The following is a 21,844-nucleotide window of genomic DNA, read 5'->3' on the forward strand; positions in this document are numbered from 1 at the left end:
TGCAAACAGCTGGGAAGTTCAGTTAGGCTGAAAAAATTAGCTGGGGAGGGAGTGGAGGAGAAAGGAGTAACTTCAATTCTGAGCTTCATGAATTTCAGGTGGCCTGTGATTCCTTAGAGGCCACGTGCTGGGAGTGCTTTTGGTGGGATTTCTGCCCTAATTCCTCTCAACCTTCATCTCTGTGGGGGCACAGGGCTTGTATGCACTGGGAGCAGCTGTGTGTGCTTGGCCTGGGCACGGAGCACTTGAGGGCTGCTTTGGGATCTCACAGGTTTGAGGAGGTGAGGTTGTTCCTTCCCTTGGGATGCTCCCTGAGCAGATCCTCACTCCAGCACCTGAGTGTTGGGCTTAGGAATTGAAATGGCATTGTGTTTGATGTCAGCAAAGTCATTCTTCACCTGTCTACAAGGGCTTGTCTTGGTTTCCTTTTACCCTTTTGTAAATTACAAAGGAGACAGATTTGATTAGAAGCTTGGGAATATTCTCCTTTATAGCTGCAGTCATCCCTAATGAAAATAAATGTTCAGAGCTATTGTCATCAAAGCTTTGCACTGATACACTAATAAGCATTTGAACTACATAGCTGAGTAATTTCCATGAGGAACGAGCCCATGGAGAGGTCTGCGTGGTGCTGTTTGCTTACAGAGCTCAGGCTGGTAATTAATGACATTTCAGGCTGTGACAATCTCCAGAGCTGGGCTTCTGCCCTCTGGGGATCCGACTGCTGCTGCTGCTGCTGCTGTTGCCATCAGGTTCTTTCTTCATCCTTTAGGTGCAATCCCTCAGTGCCATTCTGATTAAAATGATTCCAGACAACTGCCGGGGAGGTTTGGGTCTGGTGAAGTCACCCCAGATCAGACAGGTGGATTTTCTTACTGCCTTTGCTGGGAGAGATACTCGATCTGCCCTGAGGCTCCTGCAGTAATTTAAGCCAGGGACAGGCAGCTCTGACTAATTAGAAATCTGGAAGAGCCCAGAGAGTGCCTCAGAAGGCTCTGGTTTTATGCAAGAGGCTGACTTTCTGTAGCTTCTGTGCTCCTTTCCCACTGCTCAAATACAACTCCTTGTGTACAAATAGGTTTTTTCCAGGCCCTGCACTCATGGCATTGCTGTGACTCACCAGGAGATTTGGAACATGGCTTTTAATAGCTCGTGTCTGCATAAAAGTTACTGTGCTGAGCTATATTTAGTGTTTCTTCAAGCCACTTGGCAATGTCCGAGTCTTGAGTTGGAACTGGAGTTGTAACATAATTATTACATTAAAGCAAGTTATGTTAAAGTGCCTGATACTGAAATATTGTACAAGGAGGAGCTGCCTACATTTATCTGTACATGGAAAACCTGCTGGAAAGCAATCATTTCTAGTAATACTTCATGGAAAATGTGGATGGTCCAAATTATTCCTTTTTTTTTCCCTGCTAAAGCATTATCCTTGATTCTTGTCTTTCCCAGAACTGCTCTGTCTGTTGTTACTTTAGGAAGGTTTTTCTGCTTCTTCACGTTGTGTTGATAGTACTTTGAAACTCACTTTTTCAGGTGTCCAGGGTGGTAAAACAGGAGTGCATCCATCTCCCTCAACACTTCCATCAATATAACATTAACTGTACAGTGCCATTTAATAGCAAAGAATTTCTTTAATGTTTTCCTGGTTTTGTGAGGGGGAAAGCAATTGAGTATGACCCCAGTACTTGAAAATTTCTGGCTCACCCAAACATCCTTTAATAGAAGTTAAACCTGCTGAGTGTTATTTACTTGCACTGCTCGTTGTGTTTGGCAGAGGTATTTGAAGAAGTGGTAAGCAGGGTTGGAATATTTCATATTTACAGGGAGTTTGCAGGTTGGCATTTGTCTCCATTGGAGTGCTCATGAAAAGAAAAATCTCATTTCAGTGTTTATAATCGTTATCTTAAGCATTTCCTGTTTATCTCCAAATGAAGTTCCAGGTCTCTAATTAGGAAATTGCATTAGATCTTTCTGGATGGCAGCTGAATGCAATGATGGGTTTAAAGGAGTCTGAGTGGATTTAATTAGGGGGATGCTGGGGCAGGGTTTGGGGCTGCAGGTCAGGCCCTGGTGGGAGCAGAGCGTGGGCAGTGACAGCCCAGGGATCACTGCTGGCATCAGCATCTGGGGCTGGGGCTGGGGACAGGAGCTGCACTGAGGGCTCTGCACAGGCACAACACTCAGCCACGTGGGGTTTCCATGTGGGGTGGGAGCAGGGAAGGAGCTCAGTTACCCCAGCGGGCTCAACAAAGTCTCCATATCGCTGCATTTATCTGTTTCCTGCGCCCTTTGGGGACCTGTGATACAATGGAATGGCTTGTGCAGCTTGGGAGTTGGATTTTTCTAGCAGGACAAGGTTCCAATTATAGAAAAGCAGCTATTCTGTGTTTGGGGGTGCTGCTTGTGGTGAGACTGGGCACCCATGGGGGGTTTGGGACTGTGTTATCACAGTCATAGACCACAGGTTATAGGAGTAATTCCAGAAATGGATGTTAGAAGTTGGATCCAAGCTGTGTCTAGGTTGAATTTTATGAACATGTCTGTTCATCCCATTGGTTCATGTCCCCTTCAAAGCACATTGCTGAAGCCAAAGGAAAGAATCAAATCACCTGAATGTACTGAAGGTGAGGACTTTGTAGTGAGTTTCCTCCAGTGTTCAGCCTTGGTGGAGAGCCTGGGGTGACCTGTGAGGCTGAGCTGCTGGATTGCTCTGCTGGAACCCTGCTAGGACCAGAGGTTCCACCTGTAAATGGGGAAGAAAACAATGTATGCTGGCCTGGTTCTGGTGTTTCCTTTAGGTTTCGTAAAGGCAGTGAGTTTATCAGCAGCTTGTAATTCCTCATGGGCCAAGATGATCTCATGTTTAAAGTCCAGGTCATGGAGAATCCTGAAGATTAGACACTGCAGAAATGACGTTGTGTTTTTAAGAAACTTCTCTCTTGTAGCCTTACAAGGGCAGCAGCAGGTTTGAAATCAATGAGTAAGTGGCTGCTCAGCCCTCAGTCTGAAAGGCTCATGGCTTGTGATGTGCTTCCAGACCACATGAAACCTGGGAATGCCTTGCCCAGCCCCAGAGGCGGTGCCAGGGCAGGGTGCGATGCCCGGGGATCCCGTGGGTGGCATTTCCCACCTGTGTGTCCCCAGCTCTGAGCCAGGGGTGCCATCTGACAGCACCATGTCCTCAGTGTGCCCCCCTGACCTGGGGGTGCCATTCCCCTGGCCTGTCACTGCAGGCCCTCGTGAACAGTCTGTCCCCCTCTTCCTCATCAGCCCTTTCAGGTGCTGGGAGGCCACAATTAGGTCAGCCCAAAGCTTCTCTTTCCCAGAGAGAGCTAAGCAACAAACCAAATTTTGTTTACTTGAATGATAAATTGTTGTGAATTCCAGTAGGAACCAGCTAAAGCCTGCTGGTGAAAAGAAAAAAGTAACTATATAACTTTGAACTTTGTGTCCCACTTGTGTGTCAGGTGCTGAGGGGGCAGTGGGTAAAATACTTGAGATTTTTGTTGCAGAATAAGAAATTAAAAGATTCCAAGCTGGGGGATTTGGGTAGCATTAGTTGTCTTCTTGCATGCATGTCCTCTTCTCCTTTGGCTGTGTTTGAGCTGCTGCTTGATGAAGCAGATGAGAGGGCTGATAAAATATTCACAATCCAGACAGACACCCTGGGATCTGCTCTGCTGCAGCAGCTCGGGCTCCCTGTTCAGGCAGTGTGAAGATAAAGGCAGCCTCTGTCTCGAGAAAGCCTGGCTTGCAATGCCTTAAAATGAAGAATAAAGGCTTCTCTTTCTGTACAGGTGACTGCCAGGGGGTTCCAGGAGGGTTTGAGGTACAGGGCAGCAGGAAGGGCAGTGCCAGAGCTGGCACGCTGTGCTCTGCCACAGCACGAAACCAGAGCCTGAGTCACCATTCCTGGCTGGAGCTGCTGGGGGAGTGGGAAGGGATGTTGTGCAAGGGGTTAGGTGCATCCAGGGTGCAGGCTTTGGTGTCTGACACAACAGCAGCATAGGGAGGGAGAGGCACCCCTGGGTCTGCTTTAGTGGCAGTGGCTCAGCTGGAGGCACAGGAGGTGCCTCTTTCCCTCCTGATGTTTATTCATATAAACAAAGTAATCCCCACCGTGGTTGATTCCTTGATGCTCACTTGGTCTGATGGTGGTTCTTCAGAGTGAATAATTTTAGTATCATGTTATGCCCAGAGTCAAAATCTTGAAATAGTCATGATTTGATCTGCTGAAATAGCCAGAGGTGATGTAAGAGTCTGTTCCAGCCTGATGCTGTAATGGGATACACTTGGAATTGATGAAGGCAAATGTATTTCTTAGACACTTGCATGTTATTTTAAGGTTATGATAATGGATCTGTGGCCAGAGCTGCTTGTTAGAGGTCGTTGTATTAGCAATGATGAAATGCCAACAACAGGATCTTTCTAGGAAGGGGTTAAATGAAAAGTGTCTTTGTGTGTTAGAAATGTTTTCTAATACTCTGCACAGTTTCTAGAAAGAAAAGAATTGTGACTTCAGTGAAGTAGCTCTGATTTTCAGCGTTTAGGAGAGCCTCCAGCCCACAGCACTGGGCCCTGTCTGAGGCAGCAGTTGGCTGTGGCACAGCTCTGACCTGAAGCCAGGGCAGTTTGATTAAACACCAGTTCAACTGGGAAAGGAAGTCTGATTGCAGTAATTCAGAGCCAGGTGCCTTCACAGCATTGCTGGTGACATACCAAGTGATTTGGATAGATTACTGTACCAGATTCCTTGTTCAGGCTGTTTGACTGTTGTAGGAACCAGTCTGGAAGGCTAAACTTGACCCTTGGTCTCTTCCAACCCAAACCCTTCCAGGACTCTGTGGTTTTTGATTAAAATTTATTCCTTAGGAAGCAAATAGCCGTGGATCCTTGGAGCTGGAAGCTGCTATTCCATGGCTGATCCACAGGACAGTCGGGATCCTTGTGCAATTCCCACCAGGAAACAGCTCCTCGAGCCTGGGCCAGCTGGGTGAGGTCAGCAGAGCTCCTCTGGCTGAGGTGGAGCCTCCTTTCCTGGACAGGGATGGTGTCTGCTGGAGTTTTGCACTGCAGAGAGCCAGGGACATCCCGGGGTGACTGCAGGGCAGGGAATCAACGGGGTGCAGGATGGCCACAGGGCTTTGGGGCTCAAGAGAGGAGCAGTTTGTCCTTCTGTCCTGCAGATTGTCCTGTGCTCCACGGTGCTGCAGTGGATTTTTTGTATACGTAACCTCGCTGGTTTCTCAGGATCCCAGTGATGCTTCCAGAGTGAAATTTAAAATTTATTAAAGGAAAAGTGGTAGCTTGTACAGCTGAATATTGCACAGACGAGGTAGGTCACGGTGAGAGCTGAAAATGCTGTTGTACACACAGGTAACACATCCTCCGTGTTTAAAGGTAAGAAAGCTGCTGTAGGCAGTGACAGGAAAGTTAATTTCAAAGGTGGGCTGGTTTTTAGAAGATAAATTGTCCTGCAGGCAGTTTGAAAAGTCACAGCTGAGATATGGCTGTGGCAAATACAGCAGTTACTCAAATGCAGACTCTTCACATATAAATATCAAGCAATTGTTAGGAAACATCAATCCTCAGATTAAAAATTCCATTTTCTGTAGGAAACGAAGCTGATAAAAACCTGATATTCTCACACAGAGAAATCAGTGTGTGAGCTGAACTTGCAGCTCCTCTTTGGGTTGAGCAGGGAGCTGCTGTGCCCTGCTGCAGCGTGGTTTCACAGCAGATTAAGTGTTCTGAGCTGCTGGGCTTTGTGGGACAGCACAGCCAGCTAAAGTAATCCTGCTTTTGTAACAGCAGGTCCAGGCGTGTGTGCGAGGGCAGGCTCATAAACCCCGGTTAGTGTGAGGCTCCTGCTTTCCTCAGACGGGCAGGGCTGGGTTTCAGTGGCAGTGGGAGCCCTGGCGCTGGCACTCCTGGCTCTGTGTGTGCTGTGTCCAGGCAACGCCAGAGCAGCAGCGCAGGAGCCCTGTGGGATCCCGGGGATGCCTCACCTCCTCCTCCTCCTCCTCCTGCAGAAACACAATCAAGGGCTCAGCCATTAATTGTTAATCAGGAAATCAGCGCAAAGGCTCCCTTGTGAAACCGTGGGCATAGGGAATAGTGCCTGGTTTGTCCCCAGCTGACTTTGCATAACTTCAGATCCCGGATTCCCTTGCAGCCTTTTTGCTGTTATTTCAATGCTTCCAGCTCTTTTTTGCAGCCTGACTTTCTATTCCTGCTTCATTGTTCTGCCTTTTCTGCATTTCCTTGTTTTGCTTCTTGTGTTGATTCAGTTTGGTTCCTTCTCCAAGGCTTTCTCTTGCCAGTTTTGTGAATCCCCAAACTTAAAATAGATCAGGCTGGGCAATACATTAAAAAAGAACAGTGTTTTACCTTTGGTGAAATAATAATTCCTGGACTGGAGTTTTTTGATATTTATGCAAGACTGGAGCCATTGAATCCCTGGGTGCCCTGTGCCAGGGCCTCACCCCCTTCCCAGGGAAGAACTCACTCTTTAATATCTAATCTAAACCTATTTGCTGTCAGTGTGAAGCCATTCCCCTTTGTCTTGTCAAAGTTTTTAAAAAAAGGAACCAGATACACAAAAAACGCCCAGGGTTTTTTCAGCAGTTCAGTGAATTTTGTTCATTCCTGTAGTGCATATTTTTCCTATTCAGACATGTCTGTCCTGTAGAAAGCTTGTCAGTGGAAAAGGCAGTGCTGCTTCTTGGAGCCCTTTCCAGCAATTGACAATGCAAGACTTCTGGGAAAAGAAATCATGACGCTCAAAAATGTCTTGAGTCTGTGCTAATCCACCTGCCTCATGGCTGGAGTGGAAATCGGGAGATGTTGGAGGGTGTTTTGGTAGTTTTTAAAGTTCCCTTTTCAGATGTGGAGGAGTTCTCATGTCAGCAGGTGTTTTGGCAAGGGGACTGCACTCACTCAAATGTACAAGCTCCCAAAGGCACTGGGGGAGTCTCTGAGCCCTCCTGCGATCCCCAGCTCTGGGCTCTGCTCACACCTGTGGCTGCCTCGGTGCCCAGAGCCCTGCCAGCCTGATTGCAGCTGCCCTTCCCTTTGTCCCAGCCCCTGGGGCTCACCCCTCTGGCCACCTGAGAATGGGAAATGCCTTTTCTGGCAGCCAGGCCAGTCCCGGAGCTGCTGGCAGTGGGGATGCTCCTGCTGGGGCAGGGAGGGAGCAGGAGGACCCAGCCCCTTGTGCAGCAGCTCTGCCAGCTGATGTCACCTCCTGGGAATGCAGTGTCAGCCCCAGGGTGCACTTCCATTATCAGTTTAAGCTGATCTTAAGTGGCTGCTGTTGCTGAAAGGGACACATTTCCCTGTCCCTATTGTCCCTATCCAGCGTGTCCTGGTGCTGCTGCCCAGCCCGTGCCAAGCAGAGGAGCCTGGCAGCTGGGAGCAGTTTGGGGTGCAGGATGTGACTGCAGCCCAGGCAGGGAGGGCTGTGGGGAGCCCCAGCTCACATTTGGGAATGGGAATGCTCCAGGCAGGGCTCTGGAGGGCTGGAAGGAGCCCCAGCTCACATTTGGGAAGGGGAGAGCTCCAGGCAGGGCCCTGGAGGGCTGTGGGGAGCCCCAGCTCACATTTGGGAATGGGAATGCTCCAGGCAGGGCCCTGGGAGGGCTGTGGGGAGCCCCAGCTCACATTTGGGAATGGGAATGCTCCAGGCAGGGCTCTGGAGGGCTGGAAGGAGCCCCAGCTCACATTTGGGAATGGGAATGCTCCAGGCAGGGCTCTGGAGGGCTGGAAGGAGCCCCAGCTCACATTTGGAAGGGGAATGCTCCAGGCAGGGCCCTGCAGGACAGAGGCTGTGGGGAGCCCCAGCTCACATTTGGGAAGGGAAATGCTCCCCTGCAGGACAGAGGCTGTGGGGAGCCCTGCTCCGTGCCCTGGCCAGGCCCTGGCACACACCTGGGTGCCTGCAGGGCCCAGGTGAGCAGCCCTGGCCAGGCCCTGGCCCCCAGGTGCTGCAGGATCCTTTCTTGCTCCTGGTGCCCAGGTTAAATTTCACCTGGAGCTGCTGCTGTGGCCCAAAGCACAGGAATCCCTGTTCTGGCAGCACCTGCTGCTTTGTTGGCACTCAGGGGTTGTAAAATTACACCTGACATTCGGGAATAACAATTCAGGAATTATTTAGATTGCTTTCTGGACTGTGTCTTATAGCAGAACTGTACCCAGCTAATTTGACATGAATGATTCTGCATAAGTAAGAGGTTGTTCTTGCTTGGGAGAGACCTTGTGTGAGAATAAACTTTTAAATGTAAATAAATACCTGGCAGTTAAATATTAAAAGCAGTTACCAAGACGTGGTATGGAGTGTGTGTGCCTTTTCTTAAAATAAATTATGTTAATAAACTGACATGTTTGGAAAGCTGAAGTTCTGTAGTAAAGTATAGCATAAGAAATGCAGATTGTAGTACTGAAGGGGGAAAAAGCAAAGCATAGGAAATACATCATCATTTGATAAGCCACACCAGAAACTTTAAAAAGTTTGTCTCGGTTTCTTTGGGGTTTTTTGGTCACTAATTTATGACAGCTTGTCATAGCACTTTTTCTTTGGGGAACAAAACATGAGACCACCACTGGATTTTAGCAGTTAGAACGTTAATCCCCTGCAGCAGCACTTCACCTTTCCTTCAGAAGCTGTTAATAGTTTCACCAATCAAATGCACTTTGTAAAAGAAGTCACATTGTTATTTGCCTGACAAAGGTTTGGGGTTTTTCAAAGTCAAAAAGAATACGGGGGAGAGCTTTAATAGCTGTGACTTTGTCCTAGGTATGGAATAGGAGGTCAGCAGTCAGTGTTTGGTTCGCTGGGATAGCAGGTGATGGGAAGCAATTGGATTTACAATTTACTGAATTGTAAATCTGTATTTGTACCCTGAGGATTAAAGCTGTTGGACTCCTCAGGCTGCTCACTGAAACATGGCTTCCTTCCCTCAAACAAAACTGCTGCAAATGGGCTTCTGCTTTTAACCACAGTTGTATTTCTGCCTGCAGAAAGTTCAGCTCAAATTCATGTCAGATCTGCAGTGCTGTGGCTCAGGGTGATCAGCCCGGCTTTGCTGGACTGAAGCCACCAGTGCTTTTGGTGGAGCTCTCAAGGTGTGATGTTAAAAGCACTCAGAGTGTGTTTCACAGGGAGGGGCTGTGCAGGGCCTTGCTGCAGTGCCTGTCCCTCCCAGAGTGGCCTGAAAATGGGATTTGGCTTGAGCTGTGCTTGTTCTCCAGGGCTAAATTTACAGCCTGGCTCCGGAGCCCAGCCTTGGATCCATTTCACCAGGCAGGAATTCCAGTCCCCTCCTGTGCAGAGCCTGTCCTGGGTTTCCCTGCCCTGCTCAGGAGCTCTGTGCTCTCCTGCCAAGATGATTATCTGCTCCCTGCAGCCTGCTCTGCTCTCCACAGCACACAGCAGCTCCCACTCCAGGGCTCAGCTGGGAGAGGTCAGAGCTGAGCTGGCACACTGAGCGACCAGGCACAGATCATAAAGAGGGAAGGCAAAGCAGCAGAAATCTTTCTTTACACGCTCCCTGAGGCCTGGGCTGTTGTGCAGCTCTGAGGTGTTTGGATCACTGAAATGATTTGGACGTGATGCACCATTTTTAAAGCACTTGTAAAGGATGGAAGCACAGGAGCTGCAGCTGGTGGGTGAGCTCCAGAACAGCAGCCTTTGGTGGGATTTCTGCATCACTGAAACATCTGTGGTCACCAGATTTACAGTTAAATCAATATTAATGCATGCACAGAAGCTTACATTTTTAATTGGGGTGAAAAATGAGAATAGGAGGCAAACTAAAAGTCCTGCTGGTAGCTGGTTGTGGTGTTCCCTAAATACTAATACTGAAAGTGAGTGGTGACTAGCACCTGACCGTGTTCTCAGAGTTATTTTTGAACATTTGAAACCCACTTCAGAATGTTGATGTTTACCTTGGGTCCTGCTGGTTTCCATTCAAAAATTAGCCTGAGGTCAAACAGGCAGGAGTGACTCGGTCCTGAAACACCTTGGAGTTGTGTTTTCTGTGGAGTTTGTCTTGGTGAGTGTTAGAAAAGCAAAGCTCTTCGAAGGGAAATTGTCATCTAATTCTGGATCCCTTGTTTTGGAGCAGAGCTGCTGATTCTTTCATTTTTCCTGGCAGCAAGTGCTGCCTATTGTATGTGAAAGCAGGCAGGATGTGCTGCCAGCCCGCCAAGGTGCTCGGTGTTACCTCACCAGAGGCTGGCCTGGTTCCTCCTGGTAACAAACACAGCTTTGTTTGAGGGAAAACCACCCAGCAGGGAAGGCTGGCTGCAGTTCTGTCTCCAGCTTGGGCTGGGTGTCTCCTTGCTCCCACTGAAACCTTTCCAGGCTTGAGGAGTTGTCCCTGCCCTGCCATGGCATCACCTCTGCCAGGGCCCCCGCCCTGCCCGGCTGCTGGTGAGTCAGGCTCTGTCTCCAGGGTGACATTTCAACTGAGTCACCTCTGCTGCTGCCCCTGGCCAGGCCTTCATGGCTCATGTGGCAGGTTAGCTCTCCCTCCTTCCTTCCAGCCTTTCAGGAGTGTGCATTCTACAGAGTCCTGGGATGGCTTGGGGTGGAAAGGACCTCAGAGCCCACCCAGTGCCACCCCTGCATGGCAGGGACACCTCCCACTGTCCCAGGGTGCCCCAAGCCCTGTCCAGCCTGGCCTTGGGCACTGCCAGGGATCCAGGGACAGCCACAGCTGCTCTGGGCACCTGTGCCAGGGCCTGCCCACCCTGCCAGGGAGGAATTCCTTCCTGTATCTGACAGAGGGATTCCCCCAGCCCCTGTAAAATGTCTCTTGCAGTGGTTCTGTAGCTTTCACCTGCCTTGGAGATCAGCCCTGCTTCAGTCCTGATGCCCCAGTGATGGGCAGGACCAGGGGGCTCTCAGATGCTCCTTAGATGAAACATTATACATGAAAATGTAAATTCTTTCCCGGTGGAAGATAAACACTTTTGTCTCAGCAATTCCCACCTGCTGTTTCCAGATGTGCAGAGAAGACTTCTGGCCTGGAAGTGTGAAGGAGCTGCAGAATGACCAAGACATTTTGGGGACAAATGGCTGAGTTTTTAACCTGTGGGCTGGGAGATGTTCTGCCCACCCTGCCTGGGCCAAGCCAGGCTTTGAGCTGCAGCAGAGCCCCGTGGCTAGGCTGGACTTCAGGCTAGGTCAGACAGAAGGGAATTAAAAGGAATTATACCATAAAGCACTCTGACAGGAGTTCAATTAGGGGCACGTGGAATGCATTTTTAAAATGTCACAGCCAGCCAAAGTATTGTGATTAACATGTCTAGAATAAAAAGGTGCAGTCTTTCCCTGTAAAACCAATGGGATTTCTGCTTGGAGTGAGTTAAGGCCATGCCACCCACAAGTAGGAAATGGCACCAGCATTTCTGTCCCATATCCTATTCCATGCTAAGTACTGTATTTACTGTCCTGAAAAGCAAATTTGCCTGAAGAAGCAGGAGCTTTGTTAGAAATGGCAGTTCCTGGGTGTCCTGGCACCACGGGGGCACGGCTGGCTCTGCTCAGGGCTTTGGCTGAGCCTGGCAGCTGTGCTGTGCTCAGACCTGCCCTGCTGCCAGCCTGGGGCTGTGTGCCCAGGGGGACCTGGGCAGCTGCTTCTGTCAAATGACAGAGTCCTGCACGAGGGGCACTGCAGGCACAGGGCAGCTCACAGCTCTGCTCAGGACCTTGTGCTGGTTTCAGAGGCTTCAGTACTTTTATCCCCTTCTGTCTTTAAGAGGATTATTATAGCCATAACAAACGATTGTTCCCTTGTGTTTTTTACAATCAGTCTTTTAAAAGGCACTGCTGCCTTGAGGCCTCAGTGCCAGCTGGTTCATGTCAGGGTTCCTGTGGTGCAGCAGAGCAGCTCCAGCTCTCAGGGCTCCTTCCCCAGGGGAGCAGCTCCATTCTGCTCCAGTGGAGCACAGCAGATATTTGGGGTTGGGGCACCTGAAGCCTGTGCTGTTGCTGCAGGTGGGGTGCCAGCCCTGTGTGCCCAATCCCACATTCCCAGGGATTTCTTCACTGCTTCAGTTAGTTAAGGTGCAAATAAGCCCTAGCAAGGGCTGAGGACAGACGTTTAGCAGTGGAAATCTGTTCTTTTTTAGAAGTTTGCTGCTTCCCTGATTATCTGGCAGAAGGAATTAGCATCCCTCAAAGTTGGGTGGAAACTTCAAACTGGTCATACCTGTAATTCCAAGGAGACAGAGGTTAATTCCAAGGGAGACAGAGGTTAATTCCAGGGAGACAGAGGTTAATGCCAAGGGAGCCAGGTCCCTTTGATGGTTTGCTGCTTTCCCCTGTGCAGAGAGGAGATGAGCTGTGCTGCTATCACAGGGTTGAGTCTTCTCTTTCATGGTTGTGATCACTGAAAAACAACATTATTTAGTGGCTCTTTCTTGGCTTCCTTATTAAAGGTGGAATGTGGGCCTGCAGGAAGGGTGAGGTTTTCCCTGGCTGCACTTCCGAGCCTGACATCACCAGCAGGGGCTGTTCTGCTCTGCCTGGCCTGGCCCTGCTCCTGCTGCCACCCAGGGCAGGGACAGCATCCCCAGGGAGGACACCTGCATTGTGCCACTGGGGCTCTGCGCCCTGCAGAAACCAGATCAGGTTGAGAAAAATAAATACAATTATTTTGCACTTCACACAATGATCCACACTATGTGGGTAAGCACATTTAAACTGGGAGCAAGCTTCTGCTGGCACAGTACTGAGGCACCACCATTCACTCCAGTGGATAGAATATCCTAGGGAAAGGGAAGGAGAAACCAAACTTTGTGTAACTCTAAAGTTGTATGGAAGCTCTATTCTAATGTTTGAGGGGGTTTGAATTAAAGTTGTGGTTACAGCAGAGTGGGTTATGCAGCAGTACAATATAAATATATAAATAATAAGTATAAATAATTGCTCTCTAACAGGATGTAATTTCCGTCAGACGAAATGTTTCTGTTTGGGTGGGAGAAAAGTTTATCAATCTTGTCTGTGTTTTCCTCAACAAATAAATATTGCAGTGCTGTCAGAGTATTTCAGCTGCTTTTGTCTGAGTGTGGCTGAGTCTCTAAGCTTTTACTTTATTCTGGCTGCCTTAATAATTTAATTATTAATCTGGGGTTTTTTAAAATAATTAAATTATTAATCTGCTATTAATAATTTAATTATTAAGCACCTTATGGTTCACAACTAGTTGAAGCAGATAATGTGCTGTAAAATCGAATTCAAATAAATGCTTTAAAAGCACCGACCCAAACCTGAAGGAATCTTGTCCTTGGAGGCTTTTGGCACGTTCAGCTGCTGAGGGCTGATCAGGAACACGAGCTTGCTGTGCGTGCCCGGGTTTGCAGGGGTTGTTTGACAGATTGCAGGAGCTGATAAGGGCTGGAGTAGCTGAGGGACTCTGGCAGCAGCAGGGGAAACTCTCAGAACAGGAAGAGAGTGTGCTGGAGTCCCTCCAAGTGCTCCCTGCTGTAGATGTGTAGTAACGGTGAGCGCAGGCAGGGAGAGATTGGGGAAACTGAATTTATCTTTATTTTATAGGCCTGGCAAAGGGAGACTCAATCACTGCTAGAGCCACAGAGCCAACAACAAATAAACCTGTGTCAACATTGAACAGTTTAAGTTTGTGTGAGCTGGGCTGGCAGGGGGTGAGGTGTGTGCAGGGACAGGAGAGTGTCTGCAGCCTTGGGAAGTGCTGTTCTGTGGAAGGCAGCCTTTCCTGGGAATGCCATGGATTCTGCTGAGCTTGTCAAGCACCAGACCCTCTGGTTTAGTGCTGGGAGTTCAGCAGGATGAGGGGATGGGGGTTTCTGGTGAAGGCTGGCTGTGGGAGCTTCAGGCTGCTATCCCCACTGCTTCTGAGGGATAAAGCTCTGCAGTGCTTCAGCTCAGAGAGAGGATGGTGCCTCCCCTGTGCTTCTCATGGCTTTATATTCCTGTACACTCAGGTGCACTGCCTCAGTTTGCTTCGGGTTATTCCAGGTGCAGTTGGAATCACCGTTTGGGGCTTGGTGCAATGGCTCAGTTTGCTTTGGGTTATTCCAGGTGCAGTTGGAATCACCATTTGGGGCTTGGTGCAGTGGTTCAGATGCATTGCCTCAGTTTGCTTTGGGTTATTCCAGGTGCAGTTGGAATCACCATTTGGGGCTTGGTGCAATGGTTCACTTTGCTTTGGTTTATTCCAGGTGCAGTTGGAAACAGCATTTAGGGCTTGGTGCAATGGTTCACTTTGTTTTGGGTTATTCCATGTGCAGTTGGAATCAGCATTTGGGGCTTGGTGCACTGGCTCACTTTGCTTTGGTTTATTCCAGGTGCAGTTGGAATCAGCATTTGGGGCTTGGTGCAGTGGATTTGTGCTGCAGGGTGGGCACTCCAGGGGTGTCAGGGCTTCCCAAATCCCCTGGGACAGGTGAACAAGGTGCTGTTTGCTGTCATGGCATCATAACCTGGAACTGAGCAGGTTTTGTTGGAATTGTTGAGGCAATCTGTGACCCTGAACATGCCAGTTGTCTGACAATGGTCTTTTTTCCTCCCTTAGGGCTGAGAGAACAGAGGTACTCAGTGAAGACCTGTTGCAGGTATTGTAACATGCTTCATATGTATTTTTTTAATGCTGTGATGTGTGAGCTTTCTGAGGTTTGTGGAGTACCTGGTGTGGGGAGAAATACTGCACATGTCAGGGATGGAACCCTGGATTTTTCAGCACCTGAAAACACAGGTACATTTTGAGTAGAAAAACTCAGTTATTTCTGTTTCTGAGTGCAATCACACGGCCTGGTAGAGTGGAAGAGGAACCATTCCTGCTTTTAATGAGATGAACAGGCCTGCTGTTCCCCAGGAGCCACTGGTGCTGGTGGTGTGCCAGTCTGTCTGAGGAGGAGGAGGAAACCCTGCTGGGCACAGCTGCTTTCTGTGCTCACTGCTTTCACCTGGACACATCAACTGGGCCTTAACAGAAGTGGCACAAAAATCATCCCAAGTGCTCACTAATAAAGTCTGTTACTGCTTGAAGTGAGTGTACAACTGCTTCTTGTTTAGCTGTGATACTTGTTCTCAGATTTGTCATGCTGACATCGATTTGTTTGCAGACTTGTCATCTCTGTGCAGATTTATCATCTCATCAAACACGACTTTCATGGTGGAATTTAAGCTGCAACTGTCACATTAACAAGGGTGACTGATTCCACGGAGCAGATTTGCCTGCAGACTTGTCCCACATAGTTGTCTTCCCCTGGTTTCTCTGTGAAGGGTTTGTGAAAGGAGCACAGATCAGGGAGGGGAGTCGGGCTGGCTGCTCCTGGACTCGAGTGTGGTGCTCATTTCTGGTTCATCACAGAGCACCTCAGCCTGAGCTCAGGGCCTGCAGGTGGAGCAGGCAGGTGATGGAGCTGCCTCTGGTTTAGAGCTCTCTGGGTCCAGGAGGCACCTGAGGGAGTGTGCCAGCCTTCAGACATGAGTTCAGCACAAATACCCAGAATTGCAGAGTCCCAGACTGGTTTGGGGTGGAGGGACCTCAAAGCCCATCCAGTGCCACCCCTGCCATGGCAGGGACACCTTCCCCTGTCCCAGGCTGCTCCAGCCCTGTCCAGCCTGGCCTTGGGCACTGCCAGGGATCCATGGCAGCCCCAGCTGCTCTGGGCACCCTGTGCCAGTGTAACGGGGACCTGAAACATTTCACCCTCTTTTCAGGGGGTTGCTTTATTTAAACTAAAAATCCCTTCCCGGTTTGACAGTTCTGTTCTTCGTTTCTGAGGAGGTGTGCAGCTCAGTGGCACAAAGGATGTTAAACACCTTGGTAGCCTGTGAGAGCCCAGCTGGTTTCTTGCTTAGCTGCAGAATAGTAACAAGAAGTGAAAGCCAAAAGCTCTGCTGCTTGTTGCCAAAAAAATTTTGCAAGCAAGGCTTTCCCAGGCCCCGAGCAGCCTGGCTACACCCAAGTGGAAGAATTTACTCACTTGTTTGTTTGCTCTTGGGGGCTTGAGCAGGGGCAGGAGGCTCTTATCTAACCCACGAGTTTGGAAACATGGTGCTGCTCACTTCACAAACATGGCTCACAGTTGGGCTTTTTTATATTTAGCCCAAGCTTTGCCACAGGATTGTTGCAGCCTTTTTTTGTTCTGTTTTCTGAAGGGTTGTGCTCCATTTCAAGTGTCTGTTCAGTGTGTTTCATCTGAAGACAAGGGCTATAATTCAGTGCTCAAAAGGCCTTTACAATAGCCCTGCTTTCTGGCACGGCCCAGTGGCAGATAATAAAGCAATTGTGTGATGTTCTGTACTCTGGGGATGGCCTGAGGGGACAGACAGCGTGGCCCCTGGGTCGCATTGTCACTTCAGAGGTGGCTTGAGGGAGATTAATGTCCTTTGTGGCGTTCCTGCCATCTCTGCCCTAGAGAGCAGATCAGAGAGGAGAGGGTAGGACTGACGTTGTGGGGTCATGTTCTGCTGTCAGTCCTCTGCCCTCTCTGCAGCTCAGGGTGCCTGGCAAGAGCCTCGGCACTGTGGGAGCTGCAGAGCTCAGGGTGCCTGGAAAGAGCCTTGGCCATGTGGGAGCTGCAGAGCTCAGGGTGCCTGGAAAGAGCCTCGGCCATGTGGGAGCTGCAGAGCTCAGGGTGCCTGGCAAGAGCCTCGGCCATGTGGGAGCTGCAGAGCTCAGGGTGCCTGGAAAGAGCCTCAGCAATGTGGGAGCTGCAGAGCTCAGGGTGCCTGGAAAGAGCCTCGGCCATGTGGGAGCTGCAGAGCTCAGGGTGCCTGGAAAGAGCCTCGGCCATGTGGGAGCTGCAGAGCTTTCCAAGGAGCCCTAGGCAGGGCTGCCCAGGCTGTGCCAGGGGCTCAGGTGTGGGACACCCTGTGCTCAGTGGTAGAACTGCCTGACCTTGCAAAAGGGAATTATTCTGGGACAGGAGGATGGCTTAGAATGTGGTGGTGGTGTTTGCTCCCAGGCAGGGTGGGCAGCCCTGGCACAGGTGCCCAGAGCAGCTGGGGCTGCCCCTGCATCTCTGGCAGTGCCCAGGCCAGGCTGGACAGTGGAGCAGCCTGGGACAGTGGGAGGTGTCCCTGGCCCTGGATGGGATTGAAGGTCCCTTCCACCCTAAACTATTCCAGAATTTCATTTTGAAGATAGCACAAGGGAAATGAATAGTCTTAGCTGCAGCAATAGGGCACAAACAATACCTGCTTGTTCATTGATCTCCTTATGGACTTTTCCCACCCGGATTTAATTTTGAATTTGTTGCTCCATGCTCTGTAGATAAAAGGCAGAGCCTTGTGCTCTCAGAGCAATCTCTGGGCAGTTTCTCTGCAGCTTTTTCTACCCTAATAGATTTTTACTGATCGTTTTGAGCACTTCAACTTGGGTTCATTTTGCCCTCCTGAAAATATAATAAAAGTGATTTTAGAGCTGTATCAAAAACTGGAATCTGTTCAGATTATTTCTACAGATGAAATCTACTTTTTTTTCCCCTTGCTTTTTAAATAGAACCCATTCCAAAGGGCCTCCTGTTATTCTTGGTGAGTCATCAAAATGCAGATAAACAGCATTCTTTGGGTGCTGTGCACAGAGAGCTCAGTGCCATGAGCAGTTCTGTCCCACTGCTCATCTCTGTGTTTGTTTTTGGTGTTCTTTGAAATAAAATAGTCCAAATTCCTTGCTTTAAATCCCTTACAAGAACAGTTTATCGTGTATATATTTGTCCTATTCACAGGCTGTGTATTAAGCCATGTTTGAATTGGATGCTGATAAACAGAACTCTTGTTTGGGCTTTGACTCCTATTTTTTAATTCCATATCCCATTTGAACCTCAGTAGTCTCTCCCTGGAAATTCTGTTTTGCTCAGCATGTGGGAGCTTTGTCCTTGTGTTTAACAGCCAGGGAAGGACGTGCAGGAGGAGCTTGGAGTACAGGTTTGCACAGTGGGAAGGAGCTGTCAGATGTGTCTCCAGCACCTACTTCTCAAGGTCACAGTGAAAATGATGAAAATGATGAGAATGATGAGTTTTCCCACAGTTTTCTCTCTAAAGTAGTGTCTTGGTTACCTGCATGTGCCATTCATCTCAGATGCCAGGTGCCACCCTGATTCCCTTTTGCTGAGGTGCCGAGCAGGGCAATGCTTTTTCCCTTTCCCACTTTCCAGTGCCATGAGCTCTGACTGAATTCCTGTGCCACTGAAGAGAAAAACCAATTTCAGTTTCCCCCCAAGCATTTTTGCTGTCAGGCACTTCTGCTAAGCAGCTGCACTTCTTGTAAGCTGGAGAATTTGAGAAATCTGCAGCCCAGAGCAGCGTGTGGTCCAGGGGGAAGGTTTTCTGCTGAGGCCAGGGAAATAACTTCTGGTTTTTGTGTTGTTTTCTCTTCCTCCCCTGTGGCCGAGCAGATCGAGAGGCGGCTGGACGCCGTGAGGTCCGTGTGCCACCTGGCCCAGAAGAGGCTGATTGCCTGTCTGCAGGGCCAGCATGGCACTGACCCTGACAAGAGACACGTGAGTACAGCTGGGGCTGCCAGCAGGGCAGCAGGGCTCTGCCAGGGCAGCATGGCTCTGCCAGGGTGGCACCAGAGCAGCACAGCTCTGCCAGAGTGCCACCAGGGCAGCACAGCTCTGCCAGGGCAGCACAGCTCTGCCAGTGTGCCACCAGGGCAGCAGGGCTCTGCCAGAGTGCCACCAGGGCAGCACAGCTCTGCCAGGGCAGCAGGGCTCTGCCAGTGTGCCACCAGGGCAGCACGGCTCTGCCAGGGCAGCACGGCTCTGCCAGAGTGACAGCAGGGCAGCAGGGCTCTGCCAGGGCAGCGTGGCTCTGCCAGGGTGCCACCAGAGCAGCAGGGCTCTGCCAGGGCAGCAGGGCTCTGCCAGGGTGCCACCAGGGCAGCAGGGCTCTGCCAGGGCATCTCGCTGCTGGCACTGATGACACCACAGTGACACTTCAGTGAAACTTCAGTGACAGCCCAGTGACATCCCAGTGAAACCCCATTGAAACCCCAGTGAAACTCCAGTGACACTGCTGTGACAGCCCACTGACACCCCAGGGACACCCCAGTGACATTCCAGTGAAACTTCAGTGAAACTCCAATGACACCCCAGTGCCACCCCAGTGACATCCCATTGAAACCCCAGTGACACCCCAGTGAAACTCCAGTGACACTGCTGTGACAGCCCACTGACACCCCAGGGACACCCCAGTGCCAGCCCAGTGCCACCCGACCCCAGCACAGGCTGGAGCAGCTCAGCAGTGCCAAGACACTTGGTGTCCCTGCTGGGTGCTGGGGGCTCTCCTGCCCCAGCCAGGGCAGATGAGATGAGATGAGATGAGCTGGAGCTCTGCCCCAGCCAGGGCAGGTGATTGCAGCTCTGCCCAGCCAGGGCAGGTCATTGCAGCTCTGCCCCAGCCAGGGCAGGTGATTGCAGCTCTGCAGCTCTGCCCCAGCCAGGGCAGGTCATTGCAGCTCTGCCCAGCCAGGGCAGGTGATTGCAGCTCTGCCCCAGCCAGGGCAGGTCATTGCAGCTCTGCCCCAGCCATGGGCAGGTGATTGCAGCTCTGCCCCAGCCAGGGCAGGTGATTGCAGCTCTGCAGCTCTGCCCCAGCTCCTCAGGTCTGGAGCTGCCCTGGGCCCCTGACAGCTGAGCTGGCTGGAAATGCTTTTCTGTACACATTTGGTTCTGCCCTCCTTAGCAAAGCTGTAGGTGGGTTTTCTTAGAGCATCAGAGGCAGAAAGAAATCACATTCCCGCTTTCCTTTTATTGAGGAACAGAGACCTGGAGCAGGGGCACACAGGTGAGAGAGGTGAGAAGCTGGGTGCTTAAATCTCAGCTCAAAGCTGTTTATCTCTCCTTGGCAGTGGCTGGGATACGCTTTGGGCCAGTCATTCCAGCTAAAACTGAGAAGAAAGTGCTTTTCAGAGTGTCTGAGAGCAGGAGTCTTGAAACTTTTTGTGACTTGGCATTTTCCTGGAGTCCAAGAATGAGCTGTGTTTGTGTAATAGAAACCATATGGAAGGGGAGAGAACCTGAGAGGGGATGTGCTGGAAAGAGTGAGCAGCACCAAGCTAAGCACTGTTCCTTCTGTTCCACAGAAAAAACTTCCTCTAACAGCTCTGGCTCAAAACATGCAGGAGGGCTCCATCCAGCTGAGTGATGAAACTCTGCTGGGGTAAGTGTTTGCCTTTTTCCCTGACTTGCTGTCTGACATCTCATTGCCTGCAGGGCTCTCATTAGAACCTCTGCGTGCACAAAGGCTGGTTTCAGTCTAATAAAACTTAATATTTCTAGATTCTTTCTCTAATCCAGAGGGAGAAACTGTGAGCAAGCAGTTTTTCTGGAATGATGTGGGGACAAGTTTTAGGCTGAATTACATTCCAGAGGATTCTGATTCTCTGCTATCATAAAAGCTTTTAAAATGGTTTTTTTCTTTGTGGGTTAGTAGAATTATCACCTCCATTTGAAGTTTAAAATGTTGTGTATTCTATAATTAAACTGCATTTTTATTTTAAACTGCATTCTGCAGGTTTGAATTGATGACTTAAGATAATGTCAATTTGCATTAATGGCTCCTAGTTCAAAGTAGCCCGGATTTATCTATCCTGGCAAGGTTATTTGCAATTAACAGGAAAGTGCTGAAACAAATGAACCTCCCTGTGCTGAATTCCTGGAGCCAAGTGGGTTTTGTCATTGCTGGTGGGAATTCTTATGGAGACAGTGTAGAATGACCTCAGAAACCTCTGAGAACATATTCCTGAGCCACTGCAGGAGATTTAAACCTGGCTAAAAATCTTACAGAATAGGGGTTTTCCTTATAACAAGCATAAAATGAAGGTCAGGTCATGGGTTTGGAGCCTGAGATGCTGGGGATGGGATTGCTGGGAATTAGGGTGTCAAGACCTTCACATTAAAGGGGCTTAGGAGAAAGTGAAATAGGGCATGGAGCAGTTTCCCTGTGAGATGGAAGGATGGGCTTGGAAATAAATACTGAGTGACTTCTGTGCCTCAGGGCTGCTGGAATCACCTGGATGTCTGAAAGCCTCCAAAGTGCTGTCATGGCTCAGGAATTTAGAAGAAAAAGGTTTAATAAGAGCACTTGCCTGTCCCAGGTTGCTCCAAGAGAGCACAGAGCAGTTGGGTTCAGGCCATGGAGGGCTGCTTTGCTTTCTACAGCTCTGCTCTGCCTTCAGTCCTTCTTCAGTCAGTAACTGCCATGACAATTTCTGTAATTCTTTCAGGAAAATGCTGGATACCTGTGGGGATGCAGAGAATAAACTGGCAATGGAGCTCTCCCAGCATGAAGTACAGATTGAGAGAGAAGTTATAGACCCACTGTGCCTGCTGACAGAGGTGAGACAGCTCAGCCTGACAGGAGAACACATCTGGATTGATGCATAAACTGAGCAAAAGGGGGTTATCTCAGTGCTGGTACTAAAAAACTGCTTTAAGGAGCCCTGTGTTAGTGGTGGAAAGTGGGTATGAAACCTACAACATGGAATTTGTTACAGTGCACAACTTAAAATTGAATGTAGGCCTCTAATTCTCATTTCAGACAGAGATCCCAAACATTCAGAAGCAGAGGAAGCAGCTTGCAAAGCTGGTGCTGGACTGGGATTCTGCAAGGGGAAGGTAGGAGAGCATTTTAGTTCCTGGCTGCTTTTCTGTCCCTGTGAGCTCCTTGTTGGCATCTCATGGCACCTGCTCTGCTCTGGTGCTTGCTCCTGAAATGCTGCTGTGAGCAGGCAATGGGTGAAAAAAGACAAACTTACTTTTCAATTACACCAGAAGAGGATCCATGACTGCTAGATCCAAACAGAATCAAGATTTCAGAGTTCTTACGTGCCTTTATATAACT

The 21,844-nt window shown here is 49.6% G+C and overlaps 1 protein-coding gene across 11 annotated transcripts in view; it reads left to right on the forward strand.

Moving 5' to 3' along the window:
* ARHGAP17 (Rho GTPase activating protein 17) overlaps positions 1–21,844 on the forward strand; it is a 42,685-nt gene that overhangs the window by 3,122 nt on the left and 17,719 nt on the right. For all 11 annotated transcript variants that reach the window (XM_077187072.1, XM_077187075.1, XM_077187074.1 and 8 more), the window contains exons 2-6: positions 14,562–14,601; positions 18,394–18,498; positions 20,085–20,161; positions 21,228–21,339; positions 21,542–21,618. In XM_077187072.1, the coding sequence (XP_077043187.1) occupies positions 14,562–14,601; positions 18,394–18,498; positions 20,085–20,161; positions 21,228–21,339; positions 21,542–21,618 (411 nt within the window). The remainder of the gene's footprint in view (positions 1–14,561; positions 14,602–18,393; positions 18,499–20,084; positions 20,162–21,227; positions 21,340–21,541; positions 21,619–21,844) is intronic.

The sequence above is a fragment of the Agelaius phoeniceus genome, chromosome 16, assembly GCF_051311805.1.
Source record: "Agelaius phoeniceus isolate bAgePho1 chromosome 16, bAgePho1.hap1, whole genome shotgun sequence".
Taxonomy (NCBI): Eukaryota; Metazoa; Chordata; class Aves; order Passeriformes; family Icteridae; genus Agelaius; species Agelaius phoeniceus.